Source organism: Cheilinus undulatus, linkage group 8 (genome assembly GCF_018320785.1).
Source record: "Cheilinus undulatus linkage group 8, ASM1832078v1, whole genome shotgun sequence".
NCBI classification, from domain to species: domain Eukaryota; kingdom Metazoa; phylum Chordata; class Actinopteri; order Labriformes; family Labridae; genus Cheilinus; species Cheilinus undulatus.
The window spans coordinates 32,510,860-32,531,623 of record NC_054872.1 but is presented as its reverse complement, the minus strand read 5'-3'; the positions used below and the strand labels follow the sequence as shown (position 1 = coordinate 32,531,623).

Below are 20,764 nucleotides of genomic sequence, written 5' to 3'. Positions count from 1 at the left end.
AATGAATTACTTTGAAAACTTTTGAATACAATCAGATAAATGTAAAAAAAAACAGCCTTTTTTGTGATTCCCCCAGCCATTAAAGTAAAAAAAAAAAAATGCATTTTTTTAATATTAAGCTTTCATTCTGGAGTTATTGATTCAGATTTGCATATTTCCAGTTTGTGACAAAATATTGGCCATTTTTCATATTTGCCAAAGGAGAAGATTGCATGATTTTTCCTGTTTTTCTTTAGGAGCACTATTGTAAGACTGTATTAAAATCCAAATATGAAAAATATTAATGCAAAAAAATCAAAGTTGTTGCTCATTTCTAACACATTCAAGCTTATGATAATCCCCTTCAAGGAAATCCAACTTGCGTGTCATATATAGAGAAATCAAATAAGTTTTACGTTATAAAAATCTTCTTTTTTTTTTTTTCTCAAACTTGCATCGCAAGGGTTACACAATTAGATTTTTCAGTATTGATAGTTATGATCAGGTCTGATCTTGATTTGAAAAAATGCAAAAAAGGTGAAAAAATTTAAATACACAGTATTTATTGCTTTTTATGTACTGAGCCCATTTTTCGCCATCTACACTCTGATTGTAAGAATGTATTAAAATCTTAACCTTTAAAAAATAATACTACATAAAAATCAAAGTTGTTTCACCTTGTTAACCTAATCAAGACTGTGATAATCCCTTTCAAGGGAATCCAATTTGCATTTGGTATACGAGAAATATTTAATTATTTGTGTTTTTGCGTTAAAAACATCAGGGGTTTTGATCTTAAATTGCCAATGAAAGGGTTAAATTACAAAAATGTGTTCATCCTTGATATAATGCAGGGAGCATTAAGAAGGTCAGGCACTCATGTTGGATGAGCCATCTCCATTCTTGTTCATCTCAAAGGTGCTGGCTGGGGTTGAGGTCAGGGCTTTGTGTAGGCTGGTTAAGTTCTTCCACACTGAACTCATCAAACCATATCTTTATAGTCCTTGCTTTGTGCACTGGGGCACAGTCTTGTTGGAATAGAAAAGGGCCTTCCCTAAACTGTTGCCACAAAGCTGGAAGCATAGCGTCATCCAAAATGTCTCGGTATGCTAAAGCATTAAGATTGTCCTTCAGGGGAGTTAAGAGGTCTCAACAGACCCATACCATTATCCCTCCTCCATCAAACTGCTGCTACAGTGCGGTCAGGCAGGTAAGATCCAACAAACCCAGACTCACTCATCTGGCTGCCAAACGCATGGTTCCTAACTCCACATATCACATTTCCACTGCTCCACAGTCCAGTGTTGTGTGCTTTACGCCACTCCATTCGACGCCTGGTGGACTTGGTGATGTGAGGCTTGCATGCAGCTGCTCAGCCATAGAAACCCATGTAGCCTGTGCAGCAGTTTTTGTGCTTACATTAATACCAGAAGTTCAGAACTCTTCAGCTATGGAATAAACTTTTACGGGCCATCCGCCTGTGATTTTACATAATTTTTAGCTTCATGGCTGAGTTGATGTTATTCCTAAATGCTTCCACTTTCTAATAATATCACTTAAAGTTGACTGAGGAATATCCAGCAGAGATGAAATTTCACAAACCGTCTTATTGCAAAGGTGGCATCCATCACAGTACCACACTTGAAGTCACAGAGCTCTCCAGAATGATTCATTTAGTATCACACAGGTTTGAAAATGGAGACTGCATGGCTAGGTGCTTGATTCCACTCTGTACTTTCACTGTCTAACAATTCTGCACCCTGCAGAGGAATATAATCGCCAGTTCTGATGTTTTTTGATAATTATTTGTGTGGAATTACCCTTTAATTTTAAGTCCGATTACAGGTATTGAATTAGAAATAATCACACAACATGCTCTTGTTGCTCAGTTATTTCTTTATTCTTTCAGTCTCTCTTTACACATGGCATACTGCAGCAATGCAGTGAAGTTCTTTAAAGCCTAGTTTACTGTCTTTGTGTTTAAAGTCGCTATGTCACATGTCTGGGGTGCCTGAATTCTTATGCTAAACAAATTGAATTCAGTATTCAAGTCATTTTCCTCTGTTGGAAGAATCGACAACTAAACATCCTTTTTGTTTTCAACTACCATATTTTCCATGAAGACTTAAATTTGTAACATGATTTAACCATTAAATGAGTATTTTCCCAGTTTCTGACTCTGGGTATTGCTCTAAAGCAGTCTTTAAACACAAGTTTATATTCAAAGCTAGTTTCCTTTACACATTTGTTATCAAAGCCATCTTATAGCATTTCGCTGAAGCATTTGCATTTCAATAGTTTTATTTTTTAAACATGAGTTATTTTTAAATTGACCTTAATTGGCAAACACATACATCCATTCAAGGAAGAAAATATCCTCTATACTTACATCTTTACAATTTTGGTAGTAAATTTTTCCAACGATGACTCAATCTTACAGTTTTCCTAAATGGAACGAATCAGTTTCTACTTTTTCTGTTCACTTCTTCTTATGTTGTATATGTGCCAGAGTAAGAGTCTTTTAAAAACACTCACTGTACGGTCAAAACAATCGAAAAATATAAACATACACACTGGCACATGCATACATAGAGACTCACTCAGTGCGTCAAAGTAAACCTACACAAAGAGAAATGTTTTACTCCTCACACAGTTCATCTCTGGCATCCTCCTTCTCTATTCAAACAGGAGCAATTAGCATTCAGCTAATGCCAACACATGCATCAGTTTATACAAGCACCCTAGTACTCTCTATTACTGAAATTAAGTGTGGAAGGATGGGTTGAAGAAGAAATACATTTCACCTGCCTCAACCGTATTGAAGAAATTGCAGCCAGGACTATATTTAGACATCAGTGTTTGATAAATTAACAGCGAAAGTAGGGGTGTTCCCCTAAATGTGATGGTTTCTTACAGTATGGTTTCCTACAGTGTGTCTGAGTTAAAAGTTCATAGTTATTAAATGTGCCCGAGAAGCATAAATAAAATCAAAATGAGGTATGTGTCGGTGTTAATTTATTATTCTAGTTCTGCACCTTTGGCATTTAAAAGATGCAGAAATTGTATTTTCTATCTCCAACGAGTTCACTTCTTTTTTTTTTTTCTTTTTTACATGTTTTACAGGTAATAGTGCTGATTTGTTTATTTACATTTTTGCTTAGCTCTTCCTTTCCATGTGCAACTTTAACAGGCTCAAAAATAGGTTTAGTTATATACATCAAGCACCTTTGTGAAGAGCTGCTTCAGCAGCTGTTTTTAGTACTTTTTACACAGCATTTCCCTGTGGATCTTTAAAGTCTGACCATTTTATTTTGGCACTCAGTGGATACCTTACATTAGTTCATGGCAATCTTTTCTTCGTCATATAATGGAGCATCACCTGCTGTGGAGTTCAGGCAGACAACTTGAGCTGCACTGATTTCCCGCGTTGCATGCATCATTAAACACCTGACAAACATCGTCTCTATTTAAGCAGCAGCCCAGGACTTGCTTACAACCTCACTATTGCCCCATCATCAACCTGTAAGCTTCACTTTTTAATTTCTGCATGTAAATAAATCTGCTGGGAGTTATGAGGTCAGAGCCTAGATGCCAAATACAAATTACTTTCTGCTGCTGCAATACATTTATCAAACCATTTCAACATGAGTTGTCTGGTTGAACTATTTTTGACTTGATTCTGTTCAGCCATGCAGCTCTGCTCAAACAACAGCAGGACCTGACTGTGATCCAAACATTTCTGCTGAAAATTAAACTAAATAAAATCCTCATGACAGTGTGTCAATGCAGATTACGGAACAGTTACAGAGAGGGACCTCTGAATTCAAGAGCCCTGATCAGCTAAAAGAAGCTAACAGAGACCAAAAGAGGGTGTGGACTGAATTTAACATCAATAATGGAGACTTCGGCTACAAACCTGTGTCCAATTTCTTTCATCAGGCCAAATTTTTTTAAAATATCATCATTATAAAACTTTAGTTTTCAATGCATTTCAGTCGTATTATTTAATGACACAATTTAACTTGGCGGGTTTGCACCTTTGTTGTTTTTCCAAATAATTACAATTTTGCAGTGTGGTTTCTTTTTACATGTCACTGAAGCTGCAGTGATTATGTTGCAACATGACGAGTGATGTGGGTTTTATTCACAGATCACTGAGTTTAAATTTAAGGGCTTTTAAAGCAAAAAATGTCAAGGTTCTTACATTTTATTAATATGATTATTCATATAAAAAGAAATTCCACCTGTTCATAATCATTCAGAGAGGCATAACTCTCGTGGTTTTAAAATGAGTTTTATTTACTTGATAAGAAAAGTTATGATTCATTAATGATGAAGGATTCCTTATGTGGCTTGCTGCAAAGCAATGCCCTACAATGCAGCTAAAAGGATGTAAATGATGAATTATGAAATCGCATTAGACTTTAAAGGGCAAAGCTCTTCATTATCACTCCCAAATGCACCAATCAATCTAATCAATATGCTACATTTTTATCTGAACAGATTTTTTTGTAGTTTTACAGGAAGAAGGTAATTTTAGATTTATTTGGATAAATTATTTGAGGTTCTTGTCTTTGCTTATTTAGTTTTATCAGGTGTGTATGAATCCTGCTATAGCCTACAGCACTAACCTGCTTAAACTACAAGGACATCAATTCAGGATCTGTAACATTCTGAATCTTCAGTAGACGATCCTTTAGTTGACATCTTTGCTGACAAACGTGGATTTCACTGTTGTTTTGTCTGCAAGGCAGTGATGTCTGTACTCAGTATGAAAAAGCTCTAGCTCTACTCTTCAGTTGCAGATTCAGTGATCAAAGTCTCCTCAAAACAAAGCTGGATTGTGAGTGCGGCATGAAAAATAAACGATGGGACTCAATAAAGGAACATGACGCTATGTAAACATTGTGTTGCCATAGTTACAGGTGTGTATTGCATTGAGTGGTACTGTAGCTGGATGGAGTCGAGGTGAAATGATCACAGCCTTGAAATGATGCAGGAGTGAGGATGTGTCAAGATCTCCCGGTGCTCGAGTAGGAAGGTGGAGATGCTGACGAGCTGTCGGTTTCTCTCTGACCGCCGTCATCGGTGGACCCCGGCGCTGGAGAGTTACTGAGAGAGGGACACACGAAATATAGCAGCCTCTTCATTTGCTGTTTTTTCTTTGAGATAAGCATTGTTATTTGGAAATAAACATAAAAATATGCTTACATTACATATTTCCTTTTTCTTTTTTTATATATTTATCAACACATAAAATCTCTATCCCTACTAAAACAAAGGACATAGTCAACTACTGATAGATAGAGATAGATAGACACTTTATTGATCCCAAAGGAAAATAAAATATATAAAATATCCAAAATTAAAAAGGCAGTTTTGAGTGAGACTCTTCTATCCCTTGCTTAAACTTGTGTCAATAAATAAAAATGTTTAAAACTACAAATATTTGCCAGACAAGAAAATACTGAATGGTAACACACAATGATTAAATACCAAAGCTATTTTATCATAAGGAAAGAAATGTGAGGGAAAACAGGCAGACCACTCTAATCCAAATGCTAACGTAAGAATAAAACAACATGTCAAGCTATTATCCTTTTCATTTATGTTTTAATCTACACATATATTTACTGCAGAAGTCATAAATTTGTTTATCGGCTACATTTCCCAGAAGGGCAGTTACTAAGAAAAAAGCTTGGGTTAAAAGGCTTGAATTGAAGTGAGGAAAGAGTTGGAATTTTAATTAAACTGATGAGGATTCTTTCATTGTGTCTACAGTGGGCCGTCTCACATCTAAACATGCTCAGTCTCTTTACAGATGTCATACAATTTAACAAATATGACACAAATGAATACTTTCCACTCATATATAAACAGAGTAGCATTAAAAGGGAACAACTTATGAAAAATAAACAGATTCTTAATAACTGAAGATTAGATTTCTACATTTTGAGAAAATAAATAAATAAATAAATAATAGTCTCACCTGATGGTTGTCGTTATTGTGCAATGTACTCTGGGTACTGAAGTTAAATAGTTGCATTGTTCATCTTCCCACCTTTATCTGATTGTACTCACCTCTGTTTACATCACAGTAACTTATTCCTTATTTTCCTCTTCACTGAAACTGCAGACAGCTTAGAATCAATGCTTTAAGGATGCCACTCAATAGGAAAAGATGAGGGAAGAAGAATAATGCAACCATCTGACATCACTACCCAGAGTGCACTGCACAGTAATGGTGGCCTACATGTAAATTTGTCATTAAATTTCTTCAAAATGCATAAGTCTAGGGTGCTTCTTTGTCTAACAATACGAGACACTGATTTTATGGGACCAATTAATTCACTTGCATATCCTCTTGACTTGCCATTTTGTTGAAACTTATTGGGAAGAGGTCCATTAGTGTAAACATTTCCTTCAAATGTGAAATGTGAAAATGCAATATAATCTGTTGTACATGTGTTAAAGCGATTTAAGACACTGAGATTCTTGTTCTCAATTAAGTTTTCCTGGTTAAATTAAATACATTTAGAAAAATAAATAAATATTGGAAAGCACTGAGGACAAAAACACTTGGACTTTTTGCAAACATAATTCCCGATGGGAAAAGGTCATCAAATGATGGATAAATAACTTAAAGTAGATCCAAGCCAGTTCTTAATGTTGAAAATGTTATATGCAATGGAAATCAGGAGTGCATGATATTGGTATCAGCAGATATGAAAATTTCTGCCAATATTTACATCCGATATTTTGGTCATGCCAATTTAAATCATATATAGGCATAATCCACAATGTACCTGTACCATCAAGTATAGCTGGGGGGGTGGGTATGTGTGTGACTGTGAGCCCTTAACATTTTGAATAAGCTTTAAACAGCTACCAGACAGTCTACTTCCCCGCTCCTCTCTCAGCTCCACCTCACACAGCCTCTCTTTGCGGTGGAAACACTGGGGTTTTTTTTTCACAATAAAAAAGGAGTGCATATATCAGGTATCAGTGTCATCTAAAATTATTTTGTAAATGTCAACATAAGATACCGGCAAAAGTCCAATATTGAGAATCTCTACATTTATTTCAAGTGTTTTTTACTGCCTAAATTCTAGAGGGCTGCTTATGCTAACTTTTACTGATGGAAACTCAAGAGCCTGTTAAATAAAGTCATACAGAGATATAACATTAAATGTATTCCATGATACCATGAACTTAGAGAGAGTCTTAGAGTGTGTTTACCTGTCTCCACTCTGTGTGATGAGCCTCCTGCAGGTCTCCATCTGAACATCCAGGCCTCTCTTCATGGAGCACATCTCCATGTACTCATGCAGATGTCGGTTCATGTCGCTCTTTGCTGTGGCCAGCTCCAGCTGGAAGGACAAAATATGTAGTCAGAAAAATGTGTGATCTAAATGTAAACTCAAATCTACAAACTTAAAAATATATTGTTCTGTTTGAGGTTCTGGATACATGCAGAATAAATCACTGATTATATGAAACTATTATTTTACATCTAAAAATCCATCATTTACGAGTAAGACACAGACATGCCAGAAACTTTAATATGATAATTATTAGGAATCAAACAGAAACTGGGAGGAAAAATGCACTATTGAGCCTTCATTAAACAACTAATGAAGAATGATGATGAACACATTCATAACAAAAAAACTGCACTGAGTCATTTTATAGATTTTCTTGAGAGAATTTGCAGGTAACGCTTTACAAAGAAAAGCTCTGTTACATGTTGGTGCATGAGAAGTGAAATTGTTTAACAAAATTCAGATAGAAAAAAATACAGTGGAAATGTCTGACCTCAATCTGGTCAATTGTCTCTTGGTATTCTTTCTCCCTGGATTTGAACAGACATTCAGTGTCATTAATCACCTTCTCGAGACAGTCTTCCTGAGAGAGATAAAGAGAGGGGAGAATGACTGAGAAACCCACATGATCTAGCACATATGAAAGTGAAAAGCACACGTGTTAATCATATCACTCTTTGTGAAAATATATGACTACAAAAACAAGGCTGGTTTTATTCTCCAGTCAGCTCAAATTTCACTGACTAATGCAGTGCCTCCATTTGGAGGAACAACAGACTGCTCAGAGCCAATGATTGAAAACAAATACCTACATGGATTTTTGGAAACAACCACACTCTACACCAACACAGGCCACACACTGCATATGTCCCGGGGTGTGTGCATGTGCAGTGCCTTGTCCTGAAACAGCCTTGTGACAGAGGAGCATTGAAGGTCAGCTTGAGATACGGATTAATCACCCTCAGAGAGAGAACTGTATTGACCGTCTTATCAGTCTGTTCAGACTCATGACGTCAGAACTTTAAAGTCTTTCTTTAAATCGTAACAAACAGTACCACACAATATGCTGTTCTCTAAAAGATGTCTGAAAAGGATGCAGATCTTCAAAACTAGATTTGGTTAAAGGCTTTGACACCAGTGTGCAGCTTCTGCTGTAAGGTGGGTCAATGAAAAGGTCAAAAGACTTGTCATGGCGTACTGTAAAATTTACAGGGGTTGGTTCGAGTTGTTGACTTTTAAATTCCACAACTACCATCAGTGTTTAAAACTGATCTAAAAACAGTCAGAAAGTGTATGTTATAATTAGTCCTGTTCTTTTTAATGCAAAAATTCAACATTTTTAACTTTGATTGTGACTGAATTGACAGAGTGGTTACCAGTGACGAATGGCAGCTGTGGTGGTATTTTTTTACTATCTTGCAATCTTATGTGTTGACAAGCAACTCGCAATCATTAACATGACAAATGAGCTGAAACAACACGCTGTTACACAATTAAGGAAGTTGTTTTTCATAAACGTGAGTGTTTCAAACCAAACAAAGTCCCAACATGTTGCAGCCAGAGCTTCTGGGTTATATTATGTCTTCTGGATGTTACTGTATTGAAATAAGTCATGTGACCACAGCCTACCTCTCCGGATGGATGGGTGGGGTCTGGGGGCAAAGGGCATCCTGGAAAGTCCTCCCAAAGAAGCAGCGTCTCCTCAGTCTCCTCCCAGGCCAGACTGTCACAGTCATCCTCAAATTCACATTCTCGCCTTTTAAAATAAAATGTAGGCACAAGTGTTTAAAAAAATGGAAGTCCAAAACTTGAGTACATTAACAAATTTTAAAGTCTAATCACTCACAGTTGGTTCAGCATCCTCTGCATCTCCTCATTGATCTGATTGGCTGACGAGCTGCAGTGCTCTTCTTCTTTGACCACGCCCCCATCACTCTCAGAGGTGCTGACAGGATCATCACACTCGCTCCCATTGAAGGACAGAGGGGTTTGTTTACGTCGGCAGTTTAGGGATGTTTGGTTGTTAGGAACCTGCAGAAACATGAACAACGCAGATAAACACTTTCATTAGAACAGGACAGGGCTAACTTTGCTGGGGAGAGACTCTGGATTTGACAAAACTTGAAAAGACAAAAAAAGAGATGGGAACAAATGCTAAACTGTAGTCTCTGTACCTGGTACATCTGGATCACATCTTCACAGTTCCTCTGCTGAGCCACATCACAGAGACGAGCCGTGATGTCAATCCTGCGGCAGATGTCCATGTCCACCTTCATGGCTTTCTCCTGAATCTTACTGTCCAACTCTGACAGGTTCTGCAGAGAACAACAGAAGGAAGAAAAAACTAACTAAAAATACTTTAAGTTGCTGCTTCTTTATGTTAACAGTTAAGTTATACTGTGTTAACCAATTCCTGCTCTAATTAATAATAACTCATGACTTGTAGATAGGTATTAAGTAACAAACTTACCAATCCTCACAAATCTCATTAACATAATCTTGTTTTTCTTTATTAAGTCACACAGTGCTGAGTGGAGGTGCCAATATGAGGACATTTCATCTGGATGTGAAACTGAAATTAACAGTGATGCCTCTTTCTGACCAACAAAAGCAAATAAAACCAAAGGTAAGCAGATCGATTGTGTCTGTTAAGGTTTTCTAAATGCATGTGGCTGCTGTTGGTAGGGAGAGCTGACAGCACGCCTAAGATAAAGCCTTAAAAACAAAAATATTTACAAGAGTGATCATCTAACTGCAGTGTCAAAGAGAGCATTTGTTTGGTATTTTCAAGTTTTAGGGGGCAAGCTTTTAAGACAACCCGGAGCAAGACTGAATGAATCACAGAGTTTTTTCTCAATGGCAACCCAATGTTTTTCTTTGTGGCCTGTTAATAATGTCAAAAGTAAATGGTCCAATGACACTAAAGGGCAACTGAATATGATTTTAAGTTGTTATCAAACCATTAGTGAAAACTAATGAACACTTCATAAACAGAAAAAACTATGTGGCTGTGCTAGTCGAACTGCACTCACGTTACTCATTAGGCCTTTGAAGAGGACCAGCTCGGCCTTGAGCTGCTGAACTCTGAGAGCCAGCTCGTCCTGACAGCCTTCACTCTCCTGCAGGTCCTGTACAAATGAAGACAGACATAAAAAACTCTTCATGTGTAAGCACACACACATTATGTCTCTGTCTTTGTAGGAAATGAGTGCATGCAGAGGTCATAAACAAAATAAAAGCCTGTATCAACAATAAAATGCAAACGTTTTAAACCCTACAAGGATAATCTCCTTCTGGGAGCTCAAGATATGTTTGATGGCACTGTGAATTACCCCTCACTCCCTGGTGACTTATTCTTATGCAAAATACTGTACTGATCAAGCACTTTTACGCCTCAGTGTTTGCCTCATGTGGTGCAGTGCTAATGTGGTTCTGCTCGCTAAGCACAAAGCAGATTTCTGGAGGTAGTATATATGCATTCACACACAAAGGATGTGTAAGCATGTGTATAACATTTACCGAAAGACCAGTTTCAAACAGGAAGTCAACAAACCACACACTTTATGAAGACAGCTGTAGGGGGGTTCATACAGCACATAAGTCTGAAAAAACAAACTCTATTTATAATGAAAAAGATGAACTGTGCAACTTTAGCGTGAGAACTCAGCTGTCATACAGAAGAGTATGACAGCTGGGTTTGAGTCAGGATCTGGACCAATTTCGAAAAGAAAAACACTGCACAAAGTTGTCAATCAGGAAAGGAGCTCACTGCTAGCTTATGCCAGCTACTCTGTTTACATTCTTCATAATGGTGTACATTTAACAATGGCTGTCATCATATATGTTTTAGCATCAATGGTGTGTACATGATTGACAGGTTAGGAGTACATACTAGGTATGTTCATGGTATTTTTAAGTATGTGATTCAGTTTCACCTATCAGTCAAATGTAGTTATTTTAATGAGTCAGGCTGATGTCATCTTTAAAGTGTGAACTAATGAGTCCATCATAGCTTCACTTTCAAATGCTGCATACTGCAATTGTTGGTCAAATCTCAACCCACATATGCACACAAATAATTCACACAAACAACTCTTAGGTGTTACCTCTTGTAGGTCTGCAATTTTCTGCTGCAGATCCATCCTCATGGTGTATTCTTCTTCCCATCTAAAAAACATACAGGAGAAAACCATTAGTCTGTCAGTGTCCTCAGGTAAACAGAGAACACACACATGGCTTAAATGCATGGCTATTGTACATGTGCTCTTAATTGTCTATTTATGTCTCTTCCGGACTTACTTAGAAAGGCAGGTCGAGTGCAAATTAACCCATGACTCAGCTACTTAAGTGCATATGTCATGCAGCATTATCAATCAATTTAAACTCCTTTAGACATGCAACATCTTTTGAAAAGCATTAACAGCAATGCAGATGTCATCATAGTTTAAAGGTCACATATTTTACTCCTTTCAGAAAGATTATATTGGTCTCAGAGGTGAGAGGAGGATCAGGAGAGGAGGGCAGAAGTTTCTTCCAAGCAGGGAGGGACAACCGAACCTGGGGGTGGTGCTAACTCCCCACGTGAAATCATGAAGAGAAAATCTGAGAACGGTTTGTTTCAGCACACATTTTCTGAAAGGTGGAGAAACAGAGGGGGGAGGAAATGGATTTTTCTGATTCTTGGGGTGATTGTGGACAGGCCAGGGGCACATATTTTTGTGAGAAAAGCCAAAGTGTATTTTTCATAATATGTGACCTTTAAACAGCAAGTGAATTTGTTTAATCAGTTTATTATATTTTTGGGTCCTCGGTGGGATGTTCAGACTAATGTACATGAAGACTGTTCTGCTGACATGTGGATTGATGTTGCGTTGTACTCATGAAGTGAAAGTTAAAAAAATAGTCTTTGTCTATTGTTCTGTATTCCCAAGGGGAAAATAAAGCATTTGGAATGCAGTGTATACTGTATTGTAGTTATTGTATGGTATTATATGTACCCTATCATATTCCAGACTCTACATTGAATTATTTACATCATATCATATTTTATTGTATCATACCAAACATTTTGCATCAAATATATCATATGGTAATGTATTTTATCATATCATATAGAGCATATCAAATGTATTGTCTCATTTCATATTGTATGTACTGTATTGTATATCATTTGTATCATATTGTATGTATTAAATTTAGTATTGTATTGTACAGTATGTATCATATACTGTCATACCGTATGTGCTGTATTGTACTATTACATAATATGTATCATATTGTTTGCATCGTATCATATCGTAATGTGAGTGGGAACCATCTCTTATTCATCACCTATCAATATTTTTCTTCCTGTGTGGATTTTTTGATGAGGTTATGACGTCTCCATGCCCTACAAACGCAAACAAGACCACCATCAACAAAACTGCTGATTCCTACTCAGTTATTTTAATGCCTCTATTTACATTTTCCATGGCAAAAATGTACATTAAGAGGCACAACTGACTGATAAAAAAAGCAGGATGATACTTTTCATCAGAGAACCACCCCCATATACAGGACAACATCAGCAAAGGGATACGAGGTACTGCTTTGCCCATGCATACGTTCCATACAGGATCTTTAACCAAACACTGAACAAAAACATGTTTAGCTTTGCTGAATTAGGCTAGTTGCTAAATGACACTGACTGATGAACCGACAGGGTAGTGCTGTTTTTTAATGGCCTGAAACCTGATTTGGCATTTTTGTAATGTAATAATACTCGTTAGGCTTTATCTACTTTTCTAGGTCTGCAATAAGATCTAACTGTCCTATTTGTGAGGCCAGCTCTACAGCTAAAAATGACAACTTCTCACTTTAACATCTTAAAATCAACTTACTTTCATGTGAATTCTATGACCTTTGGGTAATGCCAGAGTATTTTTTGTCTTAAACATAACTCTTCATTTGCTTACAAGAACACAACAAAGAGCACCTTTAAAATGACCCTATATCACAGCAATTTCATGATTGTTTCCAAAAGGACTTGGCTTTAACATGCTGGATTTGCATTCACTTGAACACATATTTGTGGAAGGATATTATCAGACAATCTTACACAAAAATGTAACTGTAGTTTACTTAAATCAAACAATTATTTAAATCCAGATACAAGTTTTCTGAAACAAACAGGTGCAAAGGAGAGAAGTGTGCGTGACTGATATGCTCATTCACTTACTGCTAAATTACTGTTTTGATTAGTTGTGTGGTTCAAACGATTGGCCCATAAATCTGAACTTTAATATATTTAAAAGCCTGATCACAGATTCTGCATAGGTCTCAGATGACTTCACATTAACACACATGCCCAAGGGAAATCTCCACACTGTAGAGGCTGTGGCTTCTTGTCTGAATGCAGTTAGAAATGCAGAATGCTGCAGCACATCTTGCCCTTTAGGGAATACTAAGTCTGACAGAATCTGAGTCATGAAACGGGAGTTGTTGTTGTCGTAGAGGATGCTTGTTTGATCGGTAAGGTGAGAGCGTGCAGGAAGCAGAGATGCCAAACCCACATCCAGCAGTCACAGCTTGCAGTGCATGCTGCATTGCAGATAAAGTGGAGAGAGGAGAGAGGGGATGCACAGTGGGAGAGAGAAGAGGCAGGGAGGAGGAGGGGAATTGTTTGATGTGGGGTCTACTTGAGTACATGTGTGGTGGGTGAAGTGGGGCAAATGACAGGCAATAACAGTGAGTAGATAAATGAGGAGTTAAGGGGTGAAAAAGACTTGTTCTTGAGAAAAAAGAATAAAAGTGGCATGTGTAAAAGAGCTAGAGGAGGGTTAAAAGACTGGTATTGAGAGGAAAAATGTACAAAAATGGAAAGACAAAAAAATTCTGTGCCGAGTTCAGCTTTAAAGTATATGTGAAAAAAAACCCACAAGGGCAACATGATAGCATGTAGGCATTCAACTGGGATTCACCGTCTAAAGACTGTAAATCTGTACTGGCCAATTCACCCTAAAGGCTTCAAAGCCCCCATTGTTCCCATGTAAACTGATACCTACTGGAAGCTCAAAGAGGCTGAGGAACAGAGCTGAATAGAGATATGATCACTGAGGGGAACACAGTACCAAACTCACCATGAATCCCTGTTAGCAAAACAAAAAAGAGCTAACTTTCTGGACGAGAGGTCAGTGAATCATTTCCTCTCAAGTTCCTATAAAATAAAACCATGTGTCTGATGTAACACACGAGGGCAATTAGTGAGGTCCTAGCCCCCTCACTCACAAAGAAGTCTCTATCCTGTGCTCAGGATCTCCTGCTTCGTGAAGGATGCATGGCTGCTCATTTGGATATAATTTGAGGGAATGCATTGGTGATGAATGTGCTGGAACATGAAGGCTACTGAAGTTCACACTGGACAGAGGAAATATTATCCATATCAGTGAAATATCCTCTAAATTTGTGACAGAATTTGTACTATGTGAATTGTTTAAATGGGAATTTTAATTGAAAATCTGACCCAGACCAAACTTCCCATCATTTTTTTCACTACACTCAAAGTAGTGCAGTTTGTTTGTTTAGTTTGGATTCTGATTAGCTGCAGCATTCACCCAACACATTGTTGTTCACTTGTACTCTGTAAATAGTATTTATAATTCTTTTAATTTGTAAGTTACATTTTTATATTTCCTATTTTGTATTTATTCATTTATTCATTTGCGTGCTTTGTTTACTCCATTTTTGCTCCTGTAAATTTGGAATTTCCCCTTGCAGGACTAATCGAGATATATCCTATCTTATCTTCAGCTTATACTAAAATACTTTTAATATGAAACAGACAAAGTAGCTCTTTACACTATCCTGTATGTATAAGTAGAGTTTTTTTTAATTTGTTGCTTTCTTTTTAACAGTCACCCGAATAAATGGTAAATGGACTTGAGCTTATATAGCTCTTTTCTTGTCGTCTGACTACTTGAAGCACTTTTACGTTGCAGGTCACACCTACTCATTCACTCAATTCACTCCTTATTAGCACACTGATAGCAGAGGTTGCTAAGGAGAAATGGACATCAGTATAAACTAATCTCATTCATACACATTTACCTGCCACCAATGAAGTACTAGGAGCAAAGTGAGATTAAGTGTCTCTCCCAAGGATTTGACCACAGGAGCTGGGGATCGAACCCACAACCTTCTGATTGCAGGATGATCAATGCTACCTACTGAGCCAAGACGACATTTTTAATCAGACCATTAAAAAAGTAATAAATTAATTAATCATGGGCTTTGCAATCAATTAATCACAATTAATCATATATTTCTATGTACAGTGCTTAACAAATTCATTAGACCACCACCCAAAGTAAGGTTTATGCCACAGCTGCCCTAAATTAACAGCATTGGTAATTACCAAAATCATTTTCTATGTTTTCTGTAATGGTTAATACACCAATATGTAGAAGCTCTTTAACCCAAATGATATCTTTAATGCTAAAATATAATTATTATTGTTATCCATGATTTTCAAATTTACTGATTTACAAAAAAACTGAAAAAATAGTAAAGCACATTAATATTTCTTGATTAATATATAAAATTATAGTTATTTACTTGCATTCCTGAACAGAAAAATTAGTTTTAGTGGTTGAATGTTATGCTTGATTTATTTCTGACTTCTCAGAGAAGCCCAGTGAGCTGGCTCAAATTTGGGTATAAAAAGGTGAATTCAGTTTGAAATTCCTCATTCCTGTTCAAAATGGTAAAACGTGGAGAGCTCACTGAAAATGAAAGAGTCCGCATTAAAGCACTTCATGATGCTGGATGGTCTCTGAGACAAATATGACAGGTGGTCTCATTAATTTGTTAAGCACTGTATATATTGTTTTAAGATTTATTTTGGGTATTTTTTTTGCCTTTACTGGAGTGACAGGACAGTGAATAGAGCCAGAAACAGGCTTAAAAGTTTTGGGGTTGAAAGAACCCCAGTCTGAACTTGAACCCCAGCCACCTGTGTACATGGGGTACCACCAACCACTAGGCCATCTGCACCCAAAAACAATCAGAAAGAACATGCTACTGAAAGGCATCAAAACTTTCTACTAGCTTTTAAAACAGGAGGAAGTTGAGACCAAGGTCAGATAATCCACTTACTAATAAATCTAGGATGATGTTAATCTGTAGAATATGGATTTAATCCATAAAATTATGACATTTAACAGCACAGAGACTTTTTGCATGTGTTTCAATTAGAGTCAAAAAGTTACTTTAGCTAGCATCAGAGTAAGATTAATCAGTACCCTTTTTTTTATCCAATTTTCTATCTTGGTGTAGGGCTGAACTGTTCGGAAAATAATCTAATTGTGATTTTTTTCCCCAATATTGCAACTGCGATTTGATATGCAGTTATTCCTTAACTTTCTTTTATACCTAAACAAGGGCTGAACAATTCTGTGAAAGTATCTAATTCCGATGATTTTGCAAATTAGATATGAATTGTTGCATTGAAAGGATTTTTGTCATTCTTATATTCAAAAAGAAGAAAGTGCAAAAATAAAGGTAGGATTTTTTGTAGACTATTCTAAAAAATGGCACCTAAATGATTGCGTCATGCGTAACATCTGCTGCAAAAAAAAAGTAAAACTAGTATTTTGACCAAATTTCAGGTCGAAGGGTTAGGGTCAATACTGCACATTTTGTGATTTGAAAATTGCAGCAGGCCATATTGCAATTCAATCTAGTTTTCGATTAATTTCCCTGCCCTACCTTGGTGATTAATTAATCAATATTAGTTGAAATTTTTGACCGCACTAGTTGCTTATCAATAATTTTTGCTAAGGAAGAAGAAGAGAAGTAAGAAGGCAGCTGTTTCAGCAGTGAAAAGTTGCTTCTTTTAATACCAACATGAAGTAGCGTTTTTAGACACTAAAAACACCTTACAGGAATAATGAACCTTTATGCTGATGGTCTCATTTCATGATGTAGCATCAGTACTAATATCAACCTTTTTATAACTAGCTAAATGCTTTGCAAAGGGGCTTTTGGAAGATGAGACAACTCACTTTTAGCCATGGAGATGCTTTTATAAGATGTAAAGTCTATTCCTTCTTTAAAATGTCTTCTTTTAATATTTATTTTTCCTAAGTCTCATAAGTGAAGAAAGATTTTTGCATCAAAATTATTTCTTTCATAATGAATAGTTCAATTTTACAATAAAAAATGTGCTAGACAGTCAAAATGAGCTCTATTTCAGGGTGGATTTTCTTTCCTGTAAACAAAGTTATCCATTAGTGAGTCAGGGTCTTGTGAGTTTTATCCTAACATGCCTGGATCAAGCTTTGACCTTCCTTCTGCTTTATATTTAGCTTGTGATGTGTTAATTATTTGGGTGTATTTCTAGCATCAGCACCTGTGTTTGTGGTCAGACATGGAATGGATGCATGGTCAGGCTGTGGGGTGATTGATGGGGAGAATTTGTGCTGATGCTGCTTCTGTTGGAGACAGCTGGTCTGCAGCTCTGCTCATTTCACAAGGTGGATCACACATACTTAAGAAAATATTCAGTATCAATGCATATTAAAGGTGAAATAAAGGGTTTACCTTCGTTTATACTCGTCCCGCTCCCTCTTCACTTTGGCCAGGACATTGTACAGGGCTCTTATCTCAGGGGTGATGGTGTCAATCTGTACCCCGACTCCATCAGGGTGCACCCAGGACACTCCCGGGCTGGTCAGACGCTCTGCACCTGGGCCAAACTTGCGGGTGTGGTTGTAGGACCAGATGGTACCTGGGAGGAACCTTGGGGGAGGGTTGGTGGATCTTTCCTGGCCTGTCCCGGTGTTGGTGACACTTTTAGTGCCAGAACCAGGGGAGTCCACACAGGGAGAGGCCTGGCTGATGGTGATAGCTGGGTTTGAGGATGTGTTTGTTTGGGTTGAACTGGAGTTTTCAGAGGCAGTGGGTGGGAGGGTGGTGGTGAATGATGGTGGGAAGAGTGTTGTAGGCCTCCTGGCTGAGTTGTTAGTGTTATGGAAGGGGAGGGAGCCAGGCCTGAGGGGTATGGTGCCGACAAACCCTGTCTGTACTCCTGCCTCCTGGGTATGTGCTCTGCCATCACTGCATCCACCTTGACAGCCCTTGTTGGCATCAAGAGCCTGTTGCAGTTGCTTTTCTAAAATCTTATTTCTGCGCTCTAATTCATGCACTTTAGCCAAAAAGCATCTGAATCTTAGATTGAGAGTTTTAAGGACGCTGATATTTGATCCCAGGTCGTTTCTAAGAGCCATGGCTGCGGGGGGATGCGGCACAGCGCGGTGCTGGAAGTGGCTGTGGTGGAGGAAAGGAGAGGTCTGTGAGGGTGCGGTGAAATCAGGCCCCGGCTGTTCAGGCCCTGGGCTGGGCTGCTCACCGAGAAGAAGGGATGCAGGGTCTGGCAAACCGAAAACGGCGTCGGGCAGGAGGCCTGAGGGAGAGTCTGGGTGTCCGGAGGCTGGGCTCTGCTGCGGATGCTGTTGGAGATGCGTAGTGGCCCCCAACAAAGGATTCATGCTATGGTATGGAAAACTGAAGCGCTGCAGATCGGGCATGAACACGGACGGGAATGATCTTTCTAAAACAGAATACAGTGACTTTGAAATTAAGGATAGGTAAACGCAACAGAAAAGGCGTGCGTCTAAAACGCCAGTATTTACCTGATTGCGTAACCGTGCCTAAATAAGAATCTTATCCTCAGAGCTCAGAGGTCTTAACGTCGGATGATGGATCACTGCTTCCTAACTCTCCACAAGAAGACACCACGAGCGACTCAAAATTAATTTAAAGGAGGCAAAATCCGGCTACATTGACTTTCAGTTACATTCATAGCAAAATAGCGCAATAAAACGAAGAAAAGGCGCAGAGCATGGATGAATAACACAGAAATCCAGTGTCACCGCGTCACTGAAGTTCTGACAACAAGATGTAACCGCAGGCGGAGAAAGTGCTGCGGGATTGGAGGAGCACGGCTACCGTAAGTACTGGAATAGAGCGGCGCTGAGCCTTTAACTGTTTGTGTTCCGTGAAATTGAACATCCAGCAATACTTCAAAATACCTACACGTTTACGTATTTTTTTTCCACAAAAACACATCTGGTTTCAGATTAAGATGCATTTTATAAATCTATTAATGGTAACCTAGCTAAGCAGACTTCTAGTCACCTGCTTTAATGAAACCCAGTGAGTTATCTGGTTTGCTATCATTTGATAATTTGAATAGAGGACACAAACTTTAAAACGGAGCTGGATATCAAATAAAAATAATATAGCCTAATGGTTTTGAAATCCTGAAACTAACAACATGTGTGATTCCACCATTACCGTAAAACACCGCGGTTAGCTAGCTTAGATAGCTCTCCTTCTCTGTCTTGAGGTAAGGCACTCTAAATTCATATTCGTAGCATTTATGCATTTCTTAAACAAAACGTGTAGGTAACGTTTTAAAAGTAAAATTTCGCTGTTTTACCAAGGGAATAAGCTCATTTACACCCTAACGTCATAAAATAATTATGTTGAAATCATTAAAAGGTGCACATCATTAGGAGGTAGCTATTGGAATTCCGTCTATTTTCAGCGATCCAGATCAATTAGCTCGACTCAGCAAGAAGAGTCGGCTCTTTCAGCTCTGAAACAGCTCTTCTTTCAGGTACTAGTTTGGCTCCATGTGGCCTGCCAAATTAAGCAATGTCATGTTATTTGATCGATATTTGTACTGGTATTTTACTCTAACTTTGCTAAGTTTTTGTAAAATTGATGAAAATATTATCAAGGTTGTTTGCAATCGTGTTTTATATTTCATGTGTTTTTGGATGTATGTTGGATTATATATTAGGCCACGCCTAAGCCATTTTCCTGCAGTGACAGTTAAATTTTCTGAATCTGAATCTGAATCTTAAATGTCTGTTGGGGATCAGGAAGTGTTGGGCAGCCATTAGTAATACAATGGAACAGAGAAAAGTTAGTACTTTACAGCTCTAAAGGGACCTCTACATCCCAATTATCAACAGAAAATCCCACATATATTGTCTACGATCCCTACACTGTACAAAAACTGATTTTTAAAAACAGGTTAACAGGTTAACCTGGTGTGGAAGCAATCAATATTGCAGATTACACAGTCCTGCAGACCTTCTGGCATCTAATGTCGATGAAGTGCCAATTTCCTTTTCTCCATCCTTTGTTGTTATTTAATCCACTTTTAAAAAGCCAAACTGGTACCAAATAAAGAGCCTTTTGGGAGCCAAACAACCAGCTCTACTGAGCTGAGCCAAATGATCCAGATATCTGAAAATAGACAGATTTCCCATCAGAACAAGTTAAGATGGAGGTTGGTGAGAAGGACCAGAGCTGAGGAAATTTGCAAAACCATGACAAAACTGTACTGAACTGAACTGGACAGCTTTGTGGAAAGAGACCATACACAAGTGTTACATCGCTCATCCAGGCTGGAC

The 20,764-nt window shown here is 37.8% G+C and overlaps 1 protein-coding gene across 1 annotated transcript; it reads right to left on the bottom strand.

Annotated features, from left to right (window-relative positions):
• Positions 1-2: 2 nt before the first annotated feature.
• iffo1b (intermediate filament family orphan 1b) lies at positions 3-19,239 on the bottom strand. The gene is made up of 9 exons (XM_041792931.1): positions 17,880-19,239; positions 11,408-11,468; positions 10,334-10,429; positions 9,476-9,616; positions 9,148-9,332; positions 8,931-9,057; positions 7,795-7,884; positions 7,219-7,349; positions 3-5,091 (listed from the first exon to the last, which is right to left on the bottom strand). The coding sequence occupies exons 1-9, from the start codon at positions 18,863-18,865 to the stop codon at positions 4,992-4,994; spliced, it is 1,917 nt and encodes a 638-aa protein (XP_041648865.1). The 5' UTR covers positions 18,866-19,239; the 3' UTR covers positions 3-4,991.
• Positions 19,240-20,764: the final 1,525 nt, after the last annotated feature.

Coding starts and splice junctions, on each gene's coding strand:
- iffo1b (XM_041792931.1), bottom strand. CDS start 18,865: ATGCCCGATCTGCAGCGCTTCAGTTTTCCATACCATAGCATGAATCCT. Junction 7,885..8,930: donor CCACCCATCCATCCGGAGAG/GTAGGCTGTGGT, acceptor TATCTCTCTCAG/GAAGACTGTCTCGAGAAGGT. Junction 7,350..7,794: donor AGACAATTGACCAGATTGAG/GTCAGACATTTC, acceptor TTGTCCTTCCAG/CTGGAGCTGGCCACAGCAAA.